The sequence below is a fragment of the Neopelma chrysocephalum genome, unplaced genomic scaffold (genome assembly GCF_003984885.1).
Source record: "Neopelma chrysocephalum unplaced genomic scaffold, ASM398488v2 Primary Assembly neopelma1_25, whole genome shotgun sequence".
Taxonomy (NCBI): Eukaryota; Metazoa; Chordata; class Aves; order Passeriformes; family Pipridae; genus Neopelma; species Neopelma chrysocephalum.
Genome location: NW_020897694.1, coordinates 41,451,479 through 41,479,269, shown reverse-complemented (window position 1 = coordinate 41,479,269; position 27,791 = coordinate 41,451,479). Strand labels below are relative to the sequence as shown.

The following is a 27,791-nucleotide window of genomic DNA, read 5'->3' as shown; positions in this document are numbered from 1 at the left end:
GCTTAAAATGGATTTAGGGTTGGGTTGTTTTTAAGTTTTTGTAAGTTTAAGCTGTATTTTGTAACCTTTTCCTTAAACATTCCTTAATCATTCTTTCTCTCCCTTGTAGTCCCTTTCTGATTCCATTCTGGTGTCTGCATGAGCACCTGTCTCGTGTATTTCCTTGTTTAGTATCAGGGCCAGTCTTTCATGATTCTGTTCACACTTCAAGTTTCCTTATGTAAAAACTACCACTATAAGGAATGAAAATTTCACACTCCTAAGACTTTTTTGTTCCATAACAGCTTAATTTGTTCCCCTAATTTGCACAGTGGTTAGGCTAATCTCCAATCTGGTTTTGCATTTATAGATTATGCTGTTAATAAAACCTGTCATGTGTTTATTGGTTTTGTCAAGTCAGATTATTTTTTATTTCCTTAATGCCTTTTTTGTGTATTGAGTCTTTTAATACTTCCTTGTGTTTCAGAAAAAAACTTACCAAATTCATACCTAGGCAATTCCCCGGTCCCTCTCTTACTCCTTATAGCTTCAACTAACTAAGAGTAGTCACTTAAATTATCTGTAGCCCAGTGAAACCTGTTGAAATAATTACTTGACTTATTTTATGTGAGCGATAACTGCTTGGAGTAAACTAGTGTGCACCTCTGCTTAATTCTGTGTCTGTTCTGTGGCATTGTTCTTCTGAGCTCTGCACACACTACTTGAGCTTAAGAGATGTCGGTACCTGTACAGCCCAGGTAGAACTGCTGCACCTCGGACCAGAGATGATCCTCAGTCTGAGCGGGGAAAAAATGTGCACGATAACCTATTCGAGTACCTCAAATACTGTGGATGCACTAGGAGGAGTTTTTGCTTACTAAGTAATACTGTCATTAAATGTTTCCTAAATCTGTTCTACCTTTCTTGGGATATTACATAACCAGTCACAACTGGTCTGGCAGCCCCTTCTGTGATTATTTAGGTAGATTGTGTTAAAATTTTCCCTTCTCTTGGATTCAACTAGCCTCCCTTTGTTTCTTTTTTGCTTTTCCCTTGGGAATAGGGGTTTTTCTTCTCCTGCTTTCTGGGATATGGACTTCCTGATAGTGCCTGGGGAATGGGTTTGTTATCAGGAAAATGAACGTGTTTTTGTTGACTTTTTAGATAAAAAGCTCTATGCTGCAGAAAACTAAATCTCTTTCTGTTTCTTAAATCAATTGGAAGAACTGTAGTAGCTGCCTTTTATTGTCAGCTTTCTAGTCTTGCACAAAGAAGTACTGTGACTCCTTCCAACCCTTGCAGAATCTATTGTAAGAGCTATTTTCATGAGACTTTGGATGAGTGTTTCCATTACCTCAGGCAAATATTATGGGTCTCTTTTTTTCTTTTTTTTTTTTTTAATCTTCTCTTTTCCTCCCAAAATCCAGATGTTTAGTGTCATCACCCAGTGCTTGAAAGTTACTAGAGCGTTTTCTACGAGATAGTTTGAGGTTTGGATCTCTTTCCCACAGTTAAAAAATTTAAAATAAAGCTCACCTTTCATCCCTCTGCTTCCCAAACCTCATTCTCCATCTAACCTATCCAGAAACTTCATTTGTCTTAAAATTCATTAATGTTCAGGAATGCCATTTTTATCTTTCTTGTAAAGAGATAGCATGTACGTTGTAGTACTTCTTAAAGTATTTGTAGTAATTTTAAAATTACTTTGTGAATAATCAGGTACAACGTCTGTGCACTGCTTCAGAAGAAGAAGAGTATGCCAAGAGTAGTGGTACCCAATAACTTTTTTGGCCAAAATGTCTGAGGAAAGCTTCTATCTTCTGATAATTGTCTTGTTCAACTTTCTTGTAGCTTAAATGAATGTTGATATTTTTACTTCATATGTTCTTAACTTTTTTTTAAGTTCAGCTGTTGCTATATTATCCTTCTATTTAAAAATAACTTGGTTTGGTTTTTCTTTTAGGTTTGGTTTTTTTTGTTTGGTTGGTTTTTTGGGTTTTGTTTGTTTTGTTTTTCTTTATGGGAAAAAATCCCTCCACAGTTTTGCTGGTCCATAACAGTCACTAAAAGACTGATACCTTGATCGTGAAATAGCTTCTGCATTCATAGTTTGCATGATAGTATAGAAATGCTTAGTTTAAAGGCTTATTTCTATGACTTATTGCTTTTTTTTTTGTTTGTTTTTAGACTTTTGATGCAAATGACCTGTATCAGGGACAGAATTTCAGCAAAGTTCTCAGCTCTCTTGTGGCTTTAAATAAGGTGACTGCAGGTAAGTAGACTGCTCTGTCTTGTTGTTGACTTACAATTAATGTCAACGTGCATCAGTGTATATTTATACTTGTTTCTGTACCCATGATGAAATGAGCATGTGCAGCATTTTAAAAGAGTTTTTGTTGGAGTTCCTGTTTTTAACACTTTGGCAGTGGTCTCTTTGGGTTCCCCAGTGGTGTCTTCTGCAGACGGAAGCTTTGTGGTAGAGCTGAACTAAGCCTTTAAGCTGGCAAGCAATCTTAGAAAAAGGGCCTGTTTTTTGGTTGTTTTTCTGTTTTTTCATCCCAGTTTGAAATACTAAAGATAACTTTTACTCTGTTGTCATTCTCATATTTGAACAGTTTTGTCAGAATTTTTTACCCTCCTCACTCTCTATTCCCCAGCACTACCCTTTCTTGCCAGTAACAAAAGAATAGCCAATGTCTTTGGTCCCTTAAGCCACGTTTCATTTAAGTAGCAGCTAGAAGTCATGAACCATTGGCCTCAAGTTCTTTGGTGGGAGGGGAGAGAGCTGTAGAAATAACACACCGGTGAGAGGTGTCCATCCATCCTTGTAGGGTGAGGCTGTGCTAAATGATGCCAACTGGACCCAAGGACAATCAAGAAATGTTAACGTTGGTGACCCTTTTGGCTTCTTGCTGCTCCACCGTCAGCAGCAAGTTTCAGTAGTGATCATCAGGTCAGAATCAGGTGAGAGAGATTTAAAAATGAACCATACTTGTCAGTTTTTATGTGAGGAAGAAAAGTGATAGAAAAGTCAGTGGCGGTTCAGTGTTACTTCATTTAATGCTAGTGTGATAAGTATCTTGTCACTTTTATAATATTTCTCTCATCTATTTCAACATAGATTTTGGGTTTTGGTGGCTTTTTCTTTCCCTTGCATTAGAAAGCACCCCTTAAGATTGAGTTTTGCAAGCGGATTCTTAGATTTAATGAATGGGCATGGAGTAATAACCATTGACTTCTTTTAAGCTACTTAGGTCAGTTGGAGATACTGCCTCTCATCTGCGGTGTAAGTGCAAATGCAAACCAGTGTAGTACATCTTTAAAACTGCTGTACACTGTAGCTGTCTTTGCTGTCTTTGAAATGGAGAAAAAGTGCATCTATTTTCTCCAGGCTTCAATAGATTAATGCCCACAGCAAAAAGCTATGGTTGCATCTGGCTTAGAAAGGACTCGGGTGATCCCTTTCATGGGGGGACAGGGGGTGGTATGGAAACCAAAAATCAAAACCACATGCAGACTATGGTGGTGTCTCATTCCTAGGAGTGAGCATAAGTCTTCCTGTTCAGCTGTTCTTCCAAACAATTTTCATTACCTAGGTGATTGTGTAGAATACGTTTTAGACTCTATCTCCCTGCTCTAGTATTGGAAGATGGCTTTCAGATCCCTGTGCGGGTCTGCAAGAATTTCAGGCATACAGAGGTTCTTCTGAGATGGGCCTTCCTGCAATACAAGGAATGTGAGTAATGAGCATGATTACTGGTGGAAGGCTGCTGTGGATGTTCACTCCATCAAATTTTTAGTCTTAGGAGGGGTGGAATCGAGGAACCAATTGCTGTTTGTAGACAAATGAGGGGAGAGGAACTGATATAGGGAAGTTGAGATAATGGTAAGAGGGAGAAAGGGTTTTGCAAACCCTGGAAATCTTTATAGGGATGGAAGAGTACAGCTTTTGAGGAAATTACCAAATCAATATTCGTCACACATGCATTCTGCTGCCATTCCAGATTCTTGGTTGTTTTAGGAGCAGAGTTGATTTCTTTCTCTGACAATAATTCTGTTGAGAAATTCATTGAATGTGTTTGTTAGGATTTTAAGAGAAACTTTAATGGGTACGTGGGATCTGCAAGCCTTTTAAATCTGTCAGAAGTTCAGATTGATTTGAAAGTATTCAGATATTATTGGTAAAAATACTTTCAATTTCCGTGTGGTTTGTCTGTAATAATTTTCTTTGTTTTCACCATATGCAGTTCCTAATTCAAGCCTTAAAAGGTGCTCTTGTGTTGGTGTGTTAGCTCTACTGTTGGGAAATAGAAAATTTCAGGAATCAGGCCACACTTAAACAAATGCAATGTAGTGTGTTTTAGGGCTGCCCAGAATCCAGAACATACTGTCATAAGCCAACCTGATCCTGTTTTTTGAGGTGAACTGTGTTGAGGTATAATGCTGGGTTTGTCTGTTCTTCTACTTGGCTGCAGTTAGGAAACAGCAAACTGGACGTGGAGAGGTATCAGGTTACTTTTAATCCTTAAGTTCTATTAGATAATGGTGGTTATGGCAAGTTTAAAGTTTCTGGGAGCATTAGAATTATCCATATAGTTATGATTTACAAATTAAGCCCATGATCTAGTCCTGTTTCTCTGCTGGTGGTCTGTGAAAATGAAGATGTATGTCCTTTCCGTAATGGACTATAATCATCAGTGTTTATCTTAATACTGTGGCCTTTAAATGCTTTTAGGAAAGCAGGTTCACAAAGTATGATGTCTTTTGTTACTTCAATGTGTAAGGATACTAATCATACAAAATAAGCAACTTGATATGTATAGTTCTAATATTGCACTATTTGACTAGGGAGTGTATATTTATAGGGTTTTTTTTGGGAGATAGTGATTTCTGAATGGTAACAATGACTCATTTAAAAAAATGCACCCGAGAAGGTGTTTTCTGCTCAGTCACTGCAGACTTGGAGCATCCTTTGTCAACACTACTGCGTTTGTTGTCATTCTCAAACCCTTTCCCTCCTCCTGCATCTCAGCTGCTGTTGGATGCTGTGCTGAAGTTTAAAGGCTTTCCAGTTAAGATGAATCAAGTTGTCCCTTCAGGTTTGATGTAGAACAGCAGAAATGCCTTATTCACCAGTCTCCTCATGGATCTGAGCCTTTGTGTTATTTCCCTTGGACAAAAAATAACCTGGATTTGCATAATCGTGGTCTACTTTAGTCTGAAAGTAATTATTAGGAGACTATAGTTGTGTGTCAGAGGTCAAGTGTTGGAAGAAGAATAAACTACTAGGAAAGAGAGTAACAGAGGCATAAAAACCAGGAGAGCATTTGGGAGGCTTGTGTAGTCTAGTGAAAACATCCAGGTTCGGGACTGAAAATACTGCATTGCTTTCAGGGCTTCTTGAAGCTCAGATGCTCGCTGAGTAATTTACTTGTACGTGGGAGAATGTGAGGAAAAGGAATGACTTGCCATACTTGTGTGGAGGAGCAATGTTTGTCTGCTGTCCTGTGCAAGTGCCCTGGGAGTTTGGCTGTGAGAACTGGGGACAGTGGTACAGCCAGGAGCAACCCCTGTCCCTCCAAAACATGGGGAGAGGCTCCCAGCAGGGCTGTGGGAGGCCGCAGCCAGCACTGACACTGACCCTGGCCCTTATGAGCTGCTTTTGGTGCAGCCCCTGTCTAACTGTGGCTTGGTAATCCAAATGAGGACCTGTGGGTGGGCAACATTGCCATCCTAGGGAGGTGCCAACCCAGCGTCCAGGGCTGGGGCTGCCCCGATGCCTCCCATTCCTGGCTAGGATGGTGGGATGAGCCCTGCCCTGCTGCTCCCTTGATGCCCCCAGCCCACAAGGGAGCCCAGCAGCTCCTTGATGGCACATAACACTGCCCTTCAGAGGAACATATCATGTGGGTGTGCTTCTCAGAGTAGAGATAAATGAAAGAGGGGAGAGGTTTAAGGAGGGTGTTTGTTTATTTGAGCAAGCAGTTTTTCTCCTTTCTATTCCTATTCCTCCCTCCAAAGAAGAAAAAATAGCTTAGTTGGCAAAAAGAGAGATGAGACAAAGAAATTTAAGGAAAAAAACAGTGGAAGGAATGTTTTAATTGAGATGGAGATGGTGAAGGCACGGGGTGTGGTGCTGCGGGAAGAGCTAAGAACCAGATGTGGCTGGCTTCACTTCAAGCAAGTTTTATGCATTCAAAGTTCTTGGCCACCAGCTAAAATGATGCTGGTTAATTACCTCTAAATAGACTGGTAGTGAGTAGGAATAGAGAAATAGAACCCTAACCCTCCTCTTTCTAAACAGCCCAAGTTGTTTTCCTGTCTGTATGGGGAAGAAATCGACAATGTCTCAGGATTTTAGATTATTTATTGCTATAATTTTTTGAATCCTGAATTACTGAGCAACTGCAGATGTATCAAATCTGGTTTAAGCATGTGAATTTTACAGAGGTAAGCAGAAGTTAAATGCAGATTTTTTCAAATTCTGATGTTTACCTTTTTTTCCACCCTTCTACAGACATAGGACTGGGCAGTGACTCTGTGTGTGCACGTCCCTCATCTCATCGGATAAAATCTTTTGATTCTCTGGGATCCCAGTCTTTACACAGTAGAACTTCAAAACTCTTTCAGGGACAGTATCGGAGTTTGGTAAGTTCTGGTAAAACGAGACATGCTGCAGTGTGATTTTTTTTTTTTTTTTCCTTTTGCCAAGTTTTATAAGTAACCGATAGTGTAGCAGAGTAACTGTTTCCTCTCTTTCACCACTGTATTTCTAGCCTGTGACATCATGTTTTTGCAGCTTTTCTTATGATGTTCCAAACTGCATGCAGCTTTCTGTGAACTTCTAATGATTTTTTTCTTTATTTAGCACTGCATGTTGTCTGCATACACAGACATGCATACATGTCTTAATGGATTTGTGTCTTTCTTTTTCCAAAGGCAAGAATCTCATTTTCTCTCTCTCTGAGTTTAGGAGTGATATTGAAGGATATTCAAACTTCAGCAAAGGTGGTACTTTTAATGTTGGCAGTAGTGGTAGTTATTCCTGTTGTCTGTTATGTTTTGAGGTTAATCCTTCAACTGGCCTTCAGGTAACTGGTGTGGACAGTTGTTTTGTAGTACAGCTGAAATCAGGGTTGAGTACCTCATAGAAACTAAATTGTGATAAAAGGTGCTTTTAGTGACTGAAGGTTTGCAAGGATTCAGATCCCTACTGAAACCTGCTTTTTCTGTGCTTGAAAGAGGTTGTCTTGAATGGTGTGATGATTACTATGTGAAACTTGAAACGCCATGCTCTACTTAAGCTTTCTTAGGTGCAGTTTGTTTTCTCTGTGCAAGTTTTTGCCTTAGGCCACCAGTTCCAGCTCCTGTTCTGCTGTTCACAACCCACTCAGTTTTGCTGGTGCAGCTGTTTGTGGGACTAGCTGTTAGCTGGATCACTGAAGTGATCAGAGTTTTAAGTATTTCTATCACTTTGTTGATCTGAGTTGCTCTGCACAAAGTTAGAAAGAGCTGAGAAGTGTAAGAAGGAGGGAAAGAGAGCTAGTAGCCAAACCCAGGAGATTCTTAGTTTGGTTTTGTTGCTGTAGATGATCAGTTTGGAACTGTTCTCACCGAATTTGTACTCAGTTTCCTGTACTGGAAAGCCATTCTGACAGAGCAGAGGGACTGTAGTTGATCTCACTGTGCAGTGTTGCTGCTTGTTTTGTGGCTTTTTACTGTTTACTAAGCCAAAACATTTTCTCTTGTTGAGCAGTCAAAGTGGATGAAAGCACATGATGTACCAGCAGAGGACTAAGGCAGAGGTACCTGTTCGAAAATGTGCCAATTTTATTGTCAAACACTGTGACTTACAGTATCTTGGGGCTTTCTGCATGTTTTTGAAGTGGTTTGCCCTCATTTTCCTATAGTTTCTCAGCTTCTGAGTCTAATGGTTAAATTGAGTTGTGATACAGTAACAAGATTGCTGTGGGTATGAATTAAGCTGCTGTGTTACAAGATTCAAGTGACAACATGCAGTACATCTTTTGATCATCTCAACTACATAGACAGCACGTAGGTGAAAATCTTCTACCTGGATAGATGACTAGGATTGCTTACACAGTCATCTTCTCGCTAAGTTTCTTTTTTAGTTACACAGGTAATCCTTAGTTATAAACAGACATGATTTGTAGTCCTGTTCTCTTAATTCCAGTGCAATGTATTTAAAGCTGTCCAACTATTTAGCTTTTCTAGTATTAAGGTTTTCCCTGACTCTCACAAAATGCTTGAATGGTGCTGATATTTGAAATTGACATCCATGAACAAAATGGTAAATTTGAATGTCATTAATTTGAAAGACTTCTTAGAAGTATCTATTAACATTTAGTTGTTATGACAGAGCAATAATCTGTCTTCACATCTGTGATAGGGGATGAGCATGCATAAATATCATTATATGGACAGCTGCAAGTCTGACATGCTGCAGACTTCCAGCTTTACTAACCATGAGAGAAATGATTTGTGAGTACTTATTTGAGGTAAGTTGCATAATTGTTTGTAGGTTTTGTGAAAGAACACTGTCCTTCTCCATTGTCAGACCATGGAGACTTTTACATTCAGCTGTGGAACCTTCCAACCCGATCTGTTACAGGAGAAAAAAAAGAAGGTTTTAAGATGAAAACTATTTATATCCAAACCTAAATTAAACCCAACTCATTTTCTCCTTCCAGCCCAGTCTTTTGGAAAAAGACTCTTCCATGTAAAGCTCTTGGTTCTTTGTAGATGCCAAAGGCAACTTATGCTATTTATAGAAAATATGTGTTTTCTTTATTGTTCTCGTTTTATTTTCTTTATTACTCTCATTTTAGCTCTGTTAACCCCTTCTGATTTGAAAGGACTCTAATAAGACAATATACTCCCTGGACTGATGAGAATTCATAGATTAAAAATTAAAGACATACTAGAAATGCCAAATCAGTCCTTATAAAAGCTTTTCAGTAAAAATGTGTGGTGAATATTGTGTGTGGAGGAGAGGCTATTTCCATTTTCTATTTTCTTCATGGAATACTGTTTAAATCTCTAATGTGATCATTTTGTCCTTTGTTTTCTCACTTACTAGGACATGACAGATAACGGCAACCATCAGTTGGTGGTGAGAGCAAAATTTAATTTTCAACAGACAAATGAAGATGAACTTTCTTTTTCAAAAGGAGATATTATTCATGTTACAAGAGTGGAAGAAGGAGGCTGGTGGGAAGGAACTTTAAATGGAAAAACAGGGTGGTTTCCAAGTAACTATGTACGAGAAATAAAATCAAATGGTGAGTTTTGAAGGGGAGAGCATATTTGCAGAAATTCTTGCTTTGGGTAGAGGTTGATAGTTGGTTGATTCATTAAAAATGATAATGTTTTTTGTTTAAGCTTGACAGTATTTACTGAACTTCATTCACAGCGATCATTAATCCTCAGGAGCTCATACTTCAACACCCCAGTTCACTATATAGAGTGCTCTGAGGCTTCTGAGTTATCAGTAAGCATGCAGAAAACTCCCCATTTTGTTTGCCTGTCTATCTCTGTCATAGTTGGGCTGCTCTGAGTTCCTTGGTCTGAATTCCTAGAATATGGGATTTTGACTCAGGTGCTGACATATTTTGAATTGGTGCTTTGTGTTTAAATAGTGAGAGATTTCCTACAGATCTCTTTAAAAACAACACAACAAAAAAACATACCAGAAAGAAACCCCAAACCAACCAAAAAAACTACAGCAAAAAAATTATTCAACACATCCCATTACTTAGAAGCAAATAATTGCAGAAAGGAAACCCAGATCTACCAAAATCCACTTTTGAAAGATAATGTATTTGTGATTTTTCTTCTTCTTTCATGTTCATGTGCCTTCAGCTTTTCTTCATAGAGGCTTCATCCTTCCACTGAAGTTTTGTTTTAACCTTTATACAGTGAAAGTGCCTTCTGTAAATGTCATCTGAATATCAGAACTAATGTTACTGTCTCCTTTATTTCCTTTTTTTTTTTTTTTCCATGTCTTTCCTGTCTCAGCTTACTTTCAGAGATTAGGGATAAACCTGGTATGATAAAACTACCCAGGGACTCTGGGAGGCTTTATTACTCTTTCCAATGTCACAGCTCCAGTGAAAATGCACATCTTTTGAGGCCATGCTAAAGTCATTGGCATGGCTTTTTTCTTTTTTTTTAGCCAGCCATACAGATGCCTGATTGCAAAGTGAGGTTGTAAGGGTGAAACTCCATTTTTAAACTTACTTTTCTCCTCTGGTTGCATCCTCTTATTTTCTTCCTTGATTTACTGTGTACAGTCCGTTGTTGCAAAATGCTGGTCTCAGATCTGCAACTTCATTGTCCTTTTCAACTAGATTCTCTTAGACAATTCTCCTAGTCACAATATAAGACTTAGCTTTAATGTTCTTCAGAGATTAATCAGATGCATCTGATTGACAAACAATTCATGAAGCTTGTTTTTTGTCTGTAGTGTTGTAGCATCAGTCATGATGACCCTCTTGTCCCATCGTTACTCAATTAAATCAGTGTGGCAGAGGTCTTGTTTGGATTTCATCAGTTTTGAGCTCTTCCAACACTTGAAACTGGAACCTGGGTGGGCAGTTAGGCTCCAGAATAGAAATAGCTTCTAACAATGAACATGTAAGAAACAGAAGTTTCCAGTAACTGAAATTAAAGTGGTTCTTGTTTTATTAAGAATACTGCACTTAGGTGAGGTACATCTTGAAGTCAGAAGAGACAACAAGCTGTAGTGCCAAGGTTAGTACCAAGTACAGTTTGATTCTTGCAAGTCCTTGCTACCCTGTCTGATCCCTGGGGCTGAGATGAGTTGCCTCTAGTCTTTAACTTCTAACATTCACTTCTGGCCCTCAGAAAAATTTTCTCCCAAGTTGTTTTCTCTGAAATGTGGCTTAAAATACTGCAGCTAGTTAGAAATGCTGTACAGGTTACACTGCTTTCATTTTTGATGATACATTGTTTGGAATGCTCCCAGGATGTGGTGAGTTTGACTAAATAAATCCCCTCAGTTTGCTGTAACCTGACTTCTGCAAACTAGGTAACAGAAGAAACGAAAGAAGTTCTTTACTCGTGTGTTTTTATTTTGATTCTCACAAACTTCATAGGCATTAGATGTTTAGATAAATGGATTTTTGTTCTACGTTAAAATCCTTTAATCAGAAAACTGTATATTTCTGTAGGGCGTCTTTGAAGTTAGATATTCAAGGAAAGGAAGAAACAGCTGCACAGTAATGGGAACTTTACCCACATTGATTTCTTAAAACTTTTAGAAGAAAAGTAAACTGCATTACATTTATTGCACAAGCAGAGCATGTTACATGGTAAGGTATCTCAGAATAGCTAAAACCTTGCAAAGTTATGCCCACCTTGTACCTTGCTTGTTTAGCTATGCCGGAATGATCAGTATTAGCACAGAATGCTAATACATGCATGAGATGAGCTGTGAATGGTTGTAGGACAGATACTGAGATTATGGAGCAAAGCACAACATTTAGTTTCCTTAGGCTGTGAATAGTCAGTGACTATTTTGGGGAAAATATATTTGGTTGAGATGGAAAACTGGTTTTATTTTGCTTTTGAGTGTGCCTCCCTCACCCACGGGGAAAAGGAGAATTTATCCGAAACTATGATAGCTATGATCAAACATATAAAGAGAAAAAAAAGTTTCTATTCAGGTATGTGCCTTTCAAAACAATGGTCCATTTCTCTCTCCCTCCCCCCTTTGTGCACGTTTTCATTTCCATTTTCAAACCCTGTAACATCTTACCTTTTTTAATGTTCTCTGATCACTAATCAGGAAGTACTTTGAAATGAGGGGACAGCATCCTGCTGTACTGTTACACATGACAGAGGGTAAAAGGTAAATACTATGTAAACTTGTTAGGTACTTGACAGTGTGGCCTTACTGAGGTTTTTTTTCTTAAAGTGGAGCAGGAATGGGTGGAGGTGTAGGTGGAGCCTTGTCTCTTACATTACTGTTTCTGTCTTGCCCAGTAGAGAGATTTGGAGACCTAGTTTTAAGCATTCCCTTGCAGAATGGGATGCGCTTGCTTAGCTACTGTCAGATGTTAATCAGATTTTTAAAAAAATCGCATGGTCACTTGCTGAATTTTATCCAAGCATAATCCCTTTAAATGGTATGAGATTATGCAGAAGGGGATATAGCTTTGTAAAAATTACATTTGATATGTCACAAACTTTATCCTAATTCTTCACAGAAATTAATGTGTCATTACTATCCTAGCCTCTCTTCTGTTACGCTTTCTTGACAGTTATATTAGTATCGGCACTGGTGCAAACTACAATGTCAGTGGTTCTTCTGGTTGGATGTTAAAAAAAATAAAAAAATCAGTGTTGGGAAAAGGTCAGAATATAGTGGAAGTGTAGAACATCAGCTGTTTCCATCCTGTGGTTCATAAGGGAAGGACAGATGCACTTTTAGCTCTGAGGAAAAGAAAAAAATGGAAGGAAAAAACAAATAATCCCCCCAAGGAATATTAGTTTTTTTCTCCTCAGCCATGTACACTTGGAGGGGTATTTTGTTCTCTTGTCAAGTATTATTCTACAGGCATAAATAGAAAGAGGTTGGGACCAGTGAATACTCTTGGGGAAGAAGTAGTGTCCATATTGCAAAGTGGACCACTTTGCAGCAATGCTTGAGCCAGCTTGAGAACTGAGAACAAGTTGAGGTCTGCCCTCCTGGTGTTGGACATGAACCAATTAGTCTAGAAAGACAGGGTTTGCTTGTAGCACTTCACTAATAGAGACCACGTAGCTTTTGTTGTTCCAATTGGCACATCTTTCCTTCCCTAATGTAGGATGAAATAGCCCAAATCGGATCTTTTTATCTGCATTATGCACCATAGCCTAGTGATCGCAGAAACACATGGTGCTGTTCTTGCAGTAGTAGCATGGAAGTGCTTTAGTAAAGTATGTTCTGAAGGCAGTGAATACTTTGAGGAGTAGCATGAAGTAGAGCATTGCATGAAAATGAATATGACATAAGCTGGAGACGTGACAGAAGGGAGAGAATGTGAGAATGTCAAGTAAATTGAAGGCAAGTGAAAGAAATACTTGCATGTAAATAAAAATAGAATGAAACAAAACATTGGGAAGGATCGGGTAAATTGTCTCTTTGCAGTCAATTAGTAGATGTTTGTAAAGGATAAGAACATTTTAGAGAGTACATCGCATCTTATGTACTACTTAGGGAAAGGTTATAAAAGCATTCGAGTTGTTTTTAAAGGTGCTTCAAGTTTTTTTGGTCCTACTGAAGATAATGAATTTGCTGGAAGAATAATGTTAAAAAGCCTGTGCCACCCTTGTTCTCCACTCAAAGATGATCTGTTAAGTGAATTCTATCTGGTTTATCACTAGCCACTAGACACTTCAAAGCATTATCAAGTGTAGCTGAGGGCAGTTGAATGTAATGCTTTGATCACAAAAGAAAGTGATAGTGGTAACTTACCTCCTGGTTTCAGTCATCAACTGGATATGGTCTCTTCCAGTAATTGAGATGCTTGTTTACTTTGTATCTGATCATACGCTGTGCCTGTTCTCATTATACTTCCAGTGTTAATGTAATGGATTCACATTGTGACTAGGAGAAAAGTGAGGAGAAAGGAAAAATCTGTATGGGGAAACCTTGGTGTCTGGCTCAGGTCACTCTCTTCCAGTGCTTTGAGAAACAGAATCTCTGTGTTGGAGTTGGCAAGGTGCCAGGGTTTTGCTAATGTTTCAGAAACCTATGGACTTTATAGACATATGGACCTGTAAGATGTGTATATATTTCCAGTATGCTGAATGGGGGTGACACCTCCTTGAAATGTTTAATGAAATATGCTCTGTTTGCAAAGGTACTCTTAATGTTCTGTTACAAGAATAATAAATAACACTGAATTTAGCATAAACAAAGAAAGTGATTTCTTATGTGCAAGATCAGGATTTTCTTCTGTGTAATTCATTGTGCAATAAACTAATTGCAACAAGCCTGTCTCTTATTCCTCCTTATGAAGCAATGCACTGCTTGAAGGCAGAATACCAGACGTGACAGACAGCTGGATTAATTTGCTGCATCTAATTCTGTGTTTCTACAATAGAAATGGCCTTTACATTTTAAAAACTAAATGTTGATAATGGCTGTTCAGGCAAAATTATTTGAATGTGATTTTTTTTTTTCTGTCCTGTTTTTAAATCTGAATTTGGACATATGTCTCTCTCCTGGATAATTGAATCAGCTGAACACTGGTAATATAAATGACTGTACATGTCAGCAAAAAAATCTCCCACTTTGTTCAGCAGCTTAAAAGGAGAAATGTATTTTTGTACCCTTTAAGATAACAAAGAGCCAAAATTCTATGACCAGCCAACTTTCTCCAGATTAACAATGGCTGGACATCTGTATAATGATAAATTCAGTGACAAGTATTTACCTTTATCCTTAAATAACTCTTGTTTCTTCTTTCCAGACTTCTGTATTATTATAAATTCAGTGACAAGTACTTACTGTTATGCCTAAATAACTCTGGTTTCTCCTTTCATGCTTTTTGGCACATGATTAATAAAACTTTACGTATTTAGTGAACCTGAAAGTCTCTGTAAATTGGAGGATAAGTCAAGAGCTTCCACAAAGCATGAAGGCAAAGAACCAAATTCGTTTAAATGACATAATTGTCATCATTCAGTACAAAGAAATGAATTGTAATTGTCCCATAAGGAGTAGCATGATAGATGAATATATAAATGAGTAGCCATACATACAACGTGATTTTAGGTTCTTCTTTCACACTGAGTGTTTGATGGCAAATCTGCTTGAGTTTATGGTTTTTTTCTAAGGGGATGGGAGGAGTCCTGTCACTTGGAATTACTTGGCTTTGTAGCAGAGCATGTATGTGCTGCAGGGCTGGTGGCTGAGAGCATCAGTGTTCCCAGCTGGATAACTGCTTGGTCTAATAGTTTTTGTGCTCTCTATTGGCTTAGATCTGACTTGGGGTGGGTAGGTGGGGGATATTAACCAAAAGGATTTTATTGTCATCTCTGAATGTGGTAAGGAAAAATTGTTTTTGCCTTTGTGTGGCAGTTTTTAGACAGTGTTTTATTTTTAGATTAGCTTTTTTTAGACTTCCAGTGCAATACAGAGAAAAGCCCCTTAAAGATATTAGCACCTGTGTGCTCATGCAGTGTGAGCTGTGCCTTATGGACCATTAGCTAAAGCCTCAGGTCCTGCTGGCCTACCTGGCACTCCTGGCATTGGAGTTGAAAGGATGGCCTTCATCTTCAGTCAGCTCACCTGAGATGGCATTGGTCCATGGGGTTGCAGCTGTGTGGCCTGAAGAAGCACTAAATTTCTCAGGAGAGGCTGGTGCCATATGGACTATTCTGCTTATGATGGCAGTTCCCTGATCAACTTTACTTTCCATGGGAATTTTCCATAGGGAGCCCTTAGAATGGTTGACTGGGCTTCTGGAAAGGCAGGTCTGTATTTGAGACTTGCATAATTTATTCTCAGCCTGAGGTATTAGGTAAACTAGAGTTAAATTATTAATATATCTTTATCAAAATGTGTTTGAAACAGGAGCTTGCTTTTAAAATAAAGGTAAAACATCCAGTAGGTATGTTTTGATAATGGTTTTTTGGTCTGGTGTGGGGGGTGGGGGAAGGATTGGTTGACAATTTGCCATTTTATAGTTTCGATACAAATTACTCAAATGTATGTTTGAAAATGGCATATTAGACAAGCCTGATAATTAATAAAAACAAACAAAAAAATCCAAAACCCACAAAGCAAACAAACTGAAGCACCGTAATGTCCTGATAAATATGATCTCCCAAGTTGGTTGAGTGCAGAGTCAAATGATCATGCAGCATCATGCTTTTGATTTTTCTCTCACCTCTTCTTTGCTCCTTTGTGATTGACCTAGAGGAGTGGTAGTGGTGGGAGGGGAGGCTTTAGGGGTGTGTTTTCTGTGCCTCTCTATTCTGGGAGTCAGCACTTGGGTAACTCTTAGCACTGTTGTTTTGATCTTGTAGACCAATCTTGTCCTTCTAGGAAGAGTATGCATTAGTGAGGGATGGATTCCCTATGGGATTATAGGAAGGATTTATGTTATGAAGATGTTATGAAGAACTGTGTTCTCAAGTACATAAGCATTTTTATTTTTTACTTCATTAATAGCAAAAGACAATTTGTTTTAAAAGATGATTTTCTTGGATAGACATCAGGTAAGTCACTTCACTAGTGTAGTGTTTTGAATCTCTTGTTTCTATCAGAGTGAATGTAATGTCTCACTTCTGGTATGTTCAGCCTTTGATTGGTCACTTGCTTTCACTGAGTTCATTAAAATGATGTTAAAACTACTTTTGTTTGAAAGTGCCTATAGAGTTTGGAAATGCCTGTTGGTTTTTTATTTATTTATTTATTTAATTGCAATCTGTGACATTTTTAAAAAATAATTTTTGAAAAGCTTAACTGACTTTCTGATTCTAGGAAAAAGAATGGGAGCTTTTCTACTTGCCTTCAATGAGGCTAAAGTTTCATTCATAGTGAACTTATGAAACATTTTGATTCTTTACCAATAATTTGAAGTGCAATTATGTATGTTTCTCACTGAAGCACTATTTTCACTGTATTGTATGGTTAATATTTTAAAGCAGTTTGTTTGACCTCTAGTGTTGAGCTATGAAATTGCACCCTACTGACCCCAAAATATTTTACATTTCAGAAAAACCGGTTTCCCCCAAATCAGGTACATTGAAGAGTCCACCTAAAGGCTTTGATACTTCTGCAATTAACAAAAGCTATTACAATGTGGTGAGTGATCATTTTTCCTCCATGGGAGCTGTTATATACAGTAGAATGTCATTTAACTAAATGCTCTTATCTGCACAGAAAAAAGGCAGTCTTGTCAGAAAGTGCCAAAACTAGATAGGGTTGTTAGTGGATTCTCATGTAAACAAGTTCATCATTAGTTTAGTAGAATATCACACAGGTTCTTAAGCGTGATGCAAAATTATAGTCTAAAGCAAGTGAGTAATAGGCATTTATGTAATATTACACTAATTTTACTTACTTTGCTAGTTGTTAATTTCCCTGTTCTCCCCATCTCCCAAATACGCAATCAGTGTTCCCCAATCTCTGTGAATTACTGAAATTCTACTGTGTTAAAATGCTTAAGAATACTGTTGTCCTTTTTGTTGAATAAGAGATTGTTTCAAAATGTTCAATTTGCTTCCTTTGCATTCATGCTTATAAATCAACTCTATTATTAACTTTAGGAACTTCTCCCTTATACTGGTGGATAGATTTCATAGCAAAGCGGTACAGCCAGAGTCGACCTTTAACACATCCCCAGGAATTCATAACCTGGTACTCAGACCTCTTTAGTAGATGCATGTAAGAAACATACCCAACTCTGACTTTAAGTGTGTTGTAACCATTTTGAGAATCATGTATTTATTAAAAGCAGATACATTGGGAAGCAAAAAAGCATGTTATTGATTTTGTTAAGCACTGCTCCCTGCTGGTGTAAAACCAAACCACAACGTTTCTTTCCCTTTTCTTTGAAGCAGCTGCCATTGTTTTCATTTTATTTGTCAGTTTTTAGCAACGATCATAATGAATTGTTTTATGCTTTCATCTTGTGTGGTTGTGGCATGAGTAACACCAACCACCTGGAAGAACAGAGGTGTTTTATGTATAGTATCCTCACTGAAAACAGTGAGGCAGCCTCCTGCTCCTCCCTCTGGGCTTGCCTCCTGCCTCTGTTGGTAGCTGCAACTCCATGGAAAAGGGAGGGCTGTAATTCTTTGGCTATTGTACCCACACCTGCTAGTCAGAATGGAAAGTACCTGTGCAGGCACACCCTTCCTTCTGCAGGAAGTAAAAACCTTACTGTGGTATATTCAGTGACAAAGTATTGGATTATTTTCCTTTTTATTTTTGTTTTCAATATCTCTCTTTTTAGTCATTTTTTTTCCCAAAGTTGTTGTAGTGTTTAGTAGAAAATGTGTTTGTTGTTTGATGTTGAAACCTATGATTTTCAATGCAAGGAAGATGAAGTGACTGCAGTACAGGAGAAGATTTAGTTCCTTCACTAGGTAGAAGACTGCTCTTACTTATGTTTAATCTGCATTTATATTGAGTTTTTAATATATATTTTGTAAATTAGAGCACTGACCCTAGAGTGCTGTTCTCAAATCTGTCTACTGTGAACCGGGTAATTGCTTGTTTTCACATTTTTTCACACTGTGACAAATACCCTCAGTTTTTTTTTTAACTTGCCATTTTATTGTTTTTGTTTAAAAAATGAGAGGCTGTGCTTATAGCATGCACTTTGTTTCAGAGAAAGCAAGACTTCACTGCTGTGTCTAAAACTTAAATTAGACATATTGACATTTAGATTTTCTTGAAAAATATGAAGTGCTTCTGATGGTGTAGTGGATTGGCCCTGGCTAGATGCCAGGTACCCACTAAAGCCACTCTCTCCATCCTCTCTGCAACTGGACAGAAGAGAGGAAAAAAAAAAAAAAAAAAAAACAAAAAACAAGGGATTCATGAGTCAAGAGCTGGGAGAGATCACCTTCTGATCACCATCATGGGCAAAACAGACTCAAAGTGGGGATATTACTTAAATTTATTACTAACAGGATCAGAGCAAAAAAGAGTGAGAAGTAAAATAATCTCACCCACCCCTCTGTCCTTCTGTGTTCTCCCTCCTCCCCCCCAGCAGTGCAGGGGGATGGGGAATGGGGGTTACGGTCAGTTGTTGTTTCTGCCGCTGCTGAGGGAGAGGAGTCCTTCCCCTGCTCCCGTGGGGTCCCTCCCACAGGAGACAGTCCTTCACGAACCTCTGCAGCGTGAGTCCATCCCACAGGCAGTTCTTCACGAAACTGCTGCCCCGTGGGTCACTTCTCCGTGGGGTGCAGTCCTTCAGGAATGAGCTGTACCAGCTGTACCCCCCTGTGTGGGTCCCACACAGGGCCACAAGTCCTACCAGGAAAACCTTCTCCAGCGTGGACTCGTTTCTCCATGGGTTGCAGGTCCCTGGCAGGACCCTGCTCTATCTCGGGCCTCCCACAGGGTCACAACCTCCTTCGGATATCCACCTGCTCCAGCATGGGCTCCTCTGTGGGCTGCAGGGGCACAGCTGCTCCACCATGGTCTGCACCACAAGCTGCAGGGGCTTCAGCTCCAGCTCCTGGAGAACCTCCTTCCCATCCTTCTGCACTGACCTTGGTGTCTACGTTGTTGTTCCCATGTTCTCACTCTGCTCTTCACTGGCTGGAATTTTTCAACTGTGCAATAACTTTCCATTCTTAAATATATTATCATGGAGGTTTTACTATCATTCCTAATTGGCTCAGCCTTGGCCAGCAGCAGGAAGCCCATCCTGGAGCTGGCTGGCATTGACTCCACCAGACAGGGGAAGCTTCTAGCAGCTGCTAACAGAAGCCACCCCTGTAGTGCCCCCCCCAATACCAAAACCTAGCCACAGAAACCCAATACAGATGCTGATATACCTATAAAATAATAATTTTTCATAATTATTAAATATGTATGATTTTAAATGTAGTGAAGACAAACAGCAAACACATTCTCTGAATTGAAAGTAGTTTAACTTGTGAGTTGAGTTTTTATTCTATCTTCATATGTAAGCTGCAGACATGGGACTTCTCTGTTCTAGAAGTCTTATCAGTGTGTACTGATAACAAACTTAAAGTAAAAGCAGAACAGCTCCAAATGAACCTTTGGTAACTGGTAGCTGAAAGGATGTAGCTCGAGTTAAAGTAAGCGTTAAAGTCTGTGTTAAAGGCTCTCTTGACAACCAAACATTTATTGAGGCTGGTACTCTGGGACTGCTTGCTATTTTTGAGTTGTGGCCATCTCCCACCATATGGGGATGTGCTGAGACTCTGTAAACCCTCTTGATTGATTATTGCTGTTTTTCTTGAGGAAGGTTTTGTGCAAGCAGCACCTGTGGGTACATTTGTTGGACTGAGGACAAAATCAAAGAGCAGATCAGAGGAAGTCCAGAAGGCGGTAGGAGAGGCTTCCTTTCTGGGAGGAGGACTGGGATAGGCTAAGGGAAAGGTGCTTAATGTCAAGAGAGGAACTGCTTTCACCACTTTCCTTTGTTCTTCTCACCCTTGTAAATATGTTCTTTATGGATTCACAGAGCTCTGTCTGAAGTTCGTAATACAAACCACATACTTTCTAGTCTCAGTGTGCTTAATTAGCTGCACCTTGCAGTAAGTGTTGCTGAGAAGACAGACGTTTGTTACACATGTACATTTTGCCTGGCTGAGGAATGCAGGTTAGTAGAGAATGCCGAGGTCTTGTCCTCCATAAAATGGTACAAGTCTACAGCAGTGTGCAATATGAACCAGACTCATGATCAAGCATCAAGCATTTTTCATGTAGAAGTAATTTAGTAACTATTGAGTAAGTGGGCATTTTGTTGCATGGTACTCTCTGAAAACGGAGCAGGTGTTACTCTGAGTTTTATTTTTACTTGAGATCCCTTGAGAATTTATAACTTAGTGTCCAAAATAAAGCTAGGTTATCTCCACTCACAGTTGCCTTGAGATTAAGTAGCTTTTCTAAAAGCAGGTAAAGAAATGGGCAAATTTCTCCATAGTTATGAGTATTTGGACGACTTCATTTTTCATTTAAGTGTTTGAAAAGTAATGGAAAATAACAGAACGGCCCCAAAAGAAGTGTTTAAAGTTGGATCAAGAGTTTGTGTCTTCTGAATTTTATGAGAGTTTTTGAGGACCCTTGAGGTATGGTATACTTGTGCAGTGCTTTACACTGCCCCTCTCAAGGGCCTGTTTTAAGGGATTCATCTCACAAATTCTGATTCAGGAAAATCAGATACTGATCACCATTTTGCCGAAGCATGAGATATTTTGGTTGAGTGCCATACTACTATGAAAAAATGGAAATGTGCTAACGGATCGTGCCCAAGTGTGTCTGTATTCTGCCTTTTTTCCCTCTGATTTGGAAGGTGATCGGCTTCATGTAGGTCATTTTAAATCCATTTTTCGGTGATAGTTATTGCCTTAGGGAGATGACTGAGGTTTTGTGTGACAGAATTGTTAACCATGCTTGAATTTTCCATGCTGTGTGATTGAGAGAGCTGGTGCTGTATGAGCTCAGTTGTCTGTGCCTGCCATTCATCAGTGTTAGGGACTGCAAAAGCTGCCACTTCAATGCTGCTCTTTTGGTACTCGGTCTTATGTGTGCAAATGTGGTGGAGTTGTGGAAACAAAGTCTTCAAGGTCTCATGGGGTCTTGCAGCAGCCAGAATGCACAGAAAGCAGGAAAGGGAAGAAAGGTGATTATTAGATCATGCGGGTGAGATGTGGATATGAGGAATTGTAAGGGTTCTCTGGTGCCAAAATACTGAATTACAATGCTGGCTACTTGTCACTTCAAAGCACAGTCCAAGCATTTAATCCTCATAGCTTCTCAGTGAGGTAGGTAAGTCAAGCTGGAAGAATGTGAGATTTCACAGAAATAATGTTTTAGAACTGTGTAAGCAAAGTTATTCTTTAAAAAATATATTCAAAGTAAAAAATGTATGCAGTGGAAATTGTACTTGTTAAAAAAAACTGAAATAGTTTTAATGTGTCCTGGGAAGTGTTTAAAGCTATGTATATCTGAAGTAGTGTGTAATAGTGTGAACTACTAGAATAACATAAAGTGTAAGTGCATCTGGTACTCTGCATAGGTTTTGTAGCATAGTTTTATTTACAGTTGCATTTATTTTCCTTTTTCCACTAATTGTCAGAATGCTAATTCTAGTTTTTAAGCTTTCTCTTTATTACCTCCCTGCCTCGCTTAAGTCTTTTTCCTCCAATCCCGTGTTCTCTGTATTGCAAAGAAAATCCTCAAATAAAAATCCAAACTAGCACAGGAAAATGAGTGTGTCCAACATAAAACTAGTTTTATTTCAAGCTTTTCAGACAGCTGTTTATAGCAGAGAATGAAAATAGTCTTTGAGAAAATGGACCAGTGGTGCAGCCTTTCAAGATCTCTAGCAAATTTGTTGATTTTTATCTTTGAATGTCTTTTAATACTGTTCAGTGCTTCATTGGGACACTGTGTCCTTGGTTTTCAGTCTCCTTTTCCCTGCTAATGGCTGTGTAAGAACTTTGGGCTGGGAGGTTTTTGTAGAAAAAGCTGTATTGAAAAAGATTGGTCTTGCATTTAGTTTTGAACCTCACAGATGCTAAGTACTTTTATATTACCATTTTAACAATTTGCTTTCTTTGTTTTATATATGTATAAGAGAATATGGGGGTTAGTTAGTACTATGATTGGTGGAAATATTTTATTTCCATGGTCTAAATGGTAAAAAAACCCCTTAGCTTTTTTACAGTTTATGTGTCCGTGTTGTACTGTATGCTGTAATTTCTTAGTAGCTATAACTTTCCCTGTGACATTCTTCTGCCACAGTGTTTAGCAGAGAATGGAGACATTTTAATCTTCAGTTCAGGATTCAGTTTTGCAACAAAAGAATGAACTCAAATGGTCTCTCTCTCCCTCCAAATGAATAGAAGCATTCAAGGAATAAGCAGAATCAATGACACCAATGAAAGGAGCAGTGAATTCTTCATTGACATACTGATCTATTTAAAGTTATTTCATCAGGTTTGCATTTAGGAATGAATGGCTTTTTTTACTTCCTAAGAAAGAGTATTGACTACAACAGTGAATAATGCACTCAATTACAGTCGTTCTTATAAATGCTGAAATGAGATGTTACTGTAGGCTTGACAAATATGGCATGTAGCAAAATGAGAAGGTTTGTGGTGTGGCTTATGACCAGTGAATAGCAATAAGTTTTCAAAGTTCAGTTCTGTTCACTGAACTACATTTAATTCTGTTGATTGTCTTGCTAAACCATTAACTTTTTGGAGAAAAAAATAATTTGGCAACTAGAAGCACAGTAGAACCTGATGTGACTATATTAGAGGATATCGTAAAGCAGATTCCCTGGAAATGACCCAGTAAAATGTTTTCCTGTGCATATTTGGGAGTATTCCAGTTGTTGGTTTATATTCAGCCAAAAACCAAGTGTGTGCTGTATTTTATAAATCCTTGGCTTTGCATCAGAATCTGTTGTAGTTTTCTCATGGTAGTGTATTCCCAGTGGAAGGTTGGGCAGTCCCATTTAAAAATAATGTAATAACGCTAAACATTTTGCTAAATGAAGTTGGAAACTACTTGTTATTTGTAAATCCATTAATATTCAGATGTTCTAGGTAGAACAACGCATCTGAATGAGTAAACACTTTGCTAGCAAGATTAGTTGTAATGTGTTGTAATTGAGACTGAGAAAATAACATTATTTGTTCTTTTCTCTTGCAACTTCTATTGTGCTTTACCAGCCTCTGATGATCTGTGACTGTTCTGAAGAACATAGGAGGAATAATTGACCCTGGGTTTGGAAGAGCACTCTATAACATTCAGATTTTGCACTAAAGTTTTTAAGTAGTGAAATTCCTGCTAGCTTACTACTGGTTTTGTATATGGCTGAAGGATGGCTCATCATGTGTATAGTGGATTTTTTTCCCTGTGAATTTCATAGATGTGTAGTATTCAATGCTTTCTTGCTGATACTTGCATTTTTAATGTAGGAACACTCATTTAAGTTTTTCTTATGCTAGGTAAATTTTAGTATGCTTTAAAACTGGTCTTAAAAAATACCAATTAGCAATTGTCATTTATTGTAGGTGCTACAAAATATATTAGAAACAGAAAATGAATATGCTAAGGAGCTACAAACAATGCTTTCAAACTACCTGCGACCATTACAAGCCAGTGAAAAGTATGTGAGTTTGTTCTGTGTTTTGAATTGTTTGAGATCTCTCATGTATTGGGGAGGGTTAACGTGGTCAAAATTTCAATGTCAATGTGTATTTTCCTCTGTGGACTATGAGATTCTTGAGGCAGGGCTTGCTTTTATTCAGTTTGCTTGCTGACTGAAACAGTCAGGTCCTTGATCTAAGAACCAGTAAGCACTTTCTTTTAACACTGTAGATTGTATTAATGCACAGTTAGTCAATAACTGAAAACCTAAGCATGTTTTATTTACTTTGGCTCCAGGTTAACCTTGGCAAATACTTCATACTTAATGGGAAACCTGGAAGAAATAAGTTCTTTCCAGCAAATGCTTGTACAGTCTTTAGAAGAATGCACCAAGTAAGTACTATGCATATGAGATACAGTAAAATTCTAACATGCAAATATTTTTTTATTACTCGTTGCTAATGTTGTTGGGCATAATTTTTTTTTCTTCTCACTGTAAGAATTGTTGCCACAGCAGTACAGTAATAGATGTTTGGAGAATGTATTGATTGCTTGTACAGATAGATATTGGCCCTAGGATGCAATTGCAGAGGTAGAAATTTTGATTTAGTTTAACGGCAATTTACAAATTTCCATGATGCAATTGCATACCAGTAGGGAAATGGTGGGTTTTGTTTTGGGGGCATGAATTTTAAGTACTTTCTTAAAAGTAAGAGAAAGAATGAACAGACCTTATGTAATGGTGGAACAGTGGAGAAGGAGATAAGCGACTTGGATGAAGCGCGTTCTGAGAATGCTTGTGCTTACTGTTCTTCTGGCCTGAACAATGGTAGTCATGAAAAGGTGCTGGGAGAGGTGGCCAGGATAGGCAGAAAGAACAACCTGAATTAAATAAAACCCCTCAATGCTTGTGCTGCTATAGGAAGCGTGAAGCACAGAAAGAAGGGGATGAAGACACTTCTCCTCCTTCTGTAGTTGAGGCTGAATTGGTAACTTGGTATTTTTCAGCTTGTTACCTCAGCACTTGGGGATGCTAGAAAGAAGGTGACCATATCACATTTGCATTGTCCTAACAACTTTCTAGTGTTAAAACTCCATTGAAAGTAAAATTTCTGTTCCTAACCTCAGTTCTGTCATTTTCCTTGCCTATATTCTGATTTTGTCCTACCACATGGTCACATTCCTACTTCAAATTTTCTTGATTTCTGCCAAATTAGTAATTTGAATTGCTTGAATTTGAGGGCTTAGACAAGTTTCAGTCTGCTGAATGAATGAATGTCTTGGATGCAGGAGAAAATACCTCTTTTGGCAAGTGATCTTTAGTCACCTTCAGTGTGTCTTGTTTTGACCTCTCCTTCCTCACTTCTGAGCTGCTCTATGTGAAGAAGCAGCTTTGTCATGATGAAGTATAAGCTACATCTCCACTAGGCAGTACCATATGCCTGGGACCGTTGCTGACTTCTCTCCTACCACCTTCTTCTGCCCTTCTCTCTTGCCTCTATACAACTTAGATCAGAGAGAAGGGAAGGGAGGATGGTGTAGTTCAGATGACTGTTCAGCAGTGTAATGGAAATATTCTTGAAATGGTCTTTCTTTCATGCTGCATGTGAGAAAGAAGGATGTTCATTCCAGACTTCATCAGTAAAGTGTCTAAATCCCTGAAAGTGACCAACCATTTGTCATCAAACTCAAATGTTTCCTTTCTTTTCTTGTCATTGTGCTTTGTTTTCTCATTCTTTTGTTACAGTGATTTTGTTTCTGTGAATCAGAAGTTAGGGAAATAAAGTACCTTGCATGGAACAAACTGTCATCTTTTGAAACATTTTGTTAAGGTGGTTTTAAAAACAAGAGTAGGAGATCATATGCCTTAAATATTAATGCATGATGTCCTTTATTTGTTCTTTCTGCTAAGTGAAATGTTGCTGTGTAATAAACTAGGTACATACTGGATGCTAGTAGGTGGGCACAGGAAGTGATGCCCTGGAGTTACTGAAGGGTTACTGCAAATATTTTGTGTTACTGTCATTCCATAAATATGCTCGTCATGACAAGTTGTATTTTCAGTTTAATTTTCATCATAGTGTCCTCGTGTTTGGAATCTAGTCCATCATGATTCCCATCCTGTAGAAGAATGCTTGCTCTGCTACCTTTTTTCTCTTTGTCATTTTGCCATTTTTTTTGGCTGGTGAACCTGTTCTGTAAACCCACACTAGCTCCAGGGCTGAAAATAGATTTATAATTTTATTTTTGGCAGAGAAGTCACATCAGTGAGGCACTTCACATTGCAACATCCAGTGTGGTGTTTTTTCTAACTTGACATGTCAGAATGAACAAATGCCAATGTCTTGCCTGTTGTAGAGCTACCAGCCTATGTTGCTCAAAAAAATTTATGTTCTTGGGCATGAGTTGAATTTTAAATTCCACACCCACCTTGAGACAGTTTTTCACTTGAGTTTTCTTCTTAACAAATCCTGGCGTGTACTTCAGCATCAGAAACTTTCCTGTACCATACTTCTTCTTACCTGCACCACTTTGGCTTATTTAATCCTCCTGTTGTTAAACATTGGTTGTGGGGTTTTTTTTGGAATATAACATGCTGTAGTGGATACTTTGTGTGCTTTAGGGGAAACAGTTGTTTGAATTTTGGGTTGGTTTTAGTTGTGTGCCATCCTCCCACTCTGCTCAAAGCCTTGAAGCTTTTCTGGTTCGTTGCTAAAGGTTTGTCCTCCTTGAACTTGTCCAAATTGAGTGGTTATTTCTACCTTTGTAATCTCGGGCCGAAATGATCACACTGGAAGTATTGCTCTATGAGTATTTTTGTAGCTGGAGATGGAACCTGATTTGAACCCCTGCTCCACAAAAAAATTCTTCCATTTACCTGGGAACAGAAGCTGTCAGTCTATGGCTGTACTTCTCAGTAAGGACAGGCACATGACACACAGGCCTGAGTGGTGTGACACCAGCCTGCATGAACTGCTTAGGTATAATCTTCTCTGTAGGAAATTGAAGTCTTTTAGGTAGTATCACAGACTTATCCCCTTACCCTGTAGCAACCATAGCTCGATTGTTGTCCCCTCTTCCTCATGCCCCTTCTCTTGCAGTCACAATAACTGTCATTGTGTTCTGTGTTTAAGTGCAAGCAGATACTTCTATTCCTGAAGTGGAATGGAATTTAAAAAAAAAAAAGGGAGAAACCAGGGTGTGAGAGGGAGACTATTTAAATGTAATCCAAAACTAATTAGTGTTTCAGGTTTAGTTTTGGAGTGCAGACACAAATTAAGTCTGTTAAGGGTTTATCCAAGTATCATCCTTTACTTTTGGTTATCATGGGTATCAATAGAAACAAGATTATCAATATTAAGTAAATTTGAACACTAACAAGTTTAGATATCCTGAAACAAACATGCGTAGTAACTGATGTCTGATATGTAAGGCAAAGAGACAATTAGTGAAAGGTGTGGTTTTGAAGAGAGCATTGAAAATTAGACTGAAGTGTTGTAAATGAGTTGAATACTACCTCGTTTTGTGCACACAGTAGCTCAGAAAGTTGAGAAGTGGCCCCTTATTTCAGTAACCTTGTTAACTGTGAAGCCTCCGGAGATGACATCCAATCTTATGTTTCTTCACAAACTGCACCCCTTGGAGTCAATAATCACAATTACCCTGTAATAATTTTTACAGACCTTCACTTCTCATGGGTTTTCTCTGCTATTAGCTTTTGAGCAGTACAGGCATTTTCTGTACTGACCTCCTGCAAGCATGGCAAACTTACTATTGATGCTCCAGCTCCTTCAAGAGGCTGAGAGAGTGTCAGTAAATTCTGCTGTTTATCTTTGTGAGAGGAGGTGGAGAAGATTAGATATTCTGTATTGTCACCTTTTTTCTGTCAGCTGTCAGTCCAGCTTTAGTTCAGTTCTGATTGCTGGTTTTGATCTGTCTTAAAACTAACCTTGTTGTTCAATCA

The 27,791-nt window shown here is 38.5% G+C and overlaps 1 protein-coding gene across 7 annotated transcripts in view; it reads left to right on the top strand.

The window, feature by feature from the left end:
- Positions 1 to 27,791, top strand: part of ARHGEF7 (Rho guanine nucleotide exchange factor 7) — a 124,044-nt gene that overhangs the window by 45,642 nt on the left and 50,611 nt on the right. For 5 of the 7 annotated variants that reach the window (XR_003532912.1, XM_027675073.1, XM_027675074.1 and 2 more), the window contains 6 exons: positions 2,167 to 2,251; positions 6,497 to 6,627; positions 9,080 to 9,281; positions 16,734 to 16,822; positions 23,752 to 23,846; positions 24,125 to 24,220. Coding sequence is in view for 6 of the 7 variants with exons in the window: in XM_027675073.1 (XP_027530874.1) it covers positions 2,167 to 2,251; positions 6,497 to 6,627; positions 9,080 to 9,281; positions 16,734 to 16,822; positions 23,752 to 23,846; positions 24,125 to 24,220 (698 nt within the window). In the remaining variant the exon portion in view is untranslated. Of the gene's footprint in view, positions 1 to 2,166; positions 2,252 to 2,828; positions 2,944 to 6,496; positions 6,628 to 9,079; positions 9,282 to 16,733; positions 16,823 to 21,079; positions 21,348 to 23,751; positions 23,847 to 24,124; positions 24,221 to 27,791 lie in introns of those variants that run through there. The other 2 variants (XM_027675077.1, XM_027675079.1) reach the window with 2 other exon arrangements.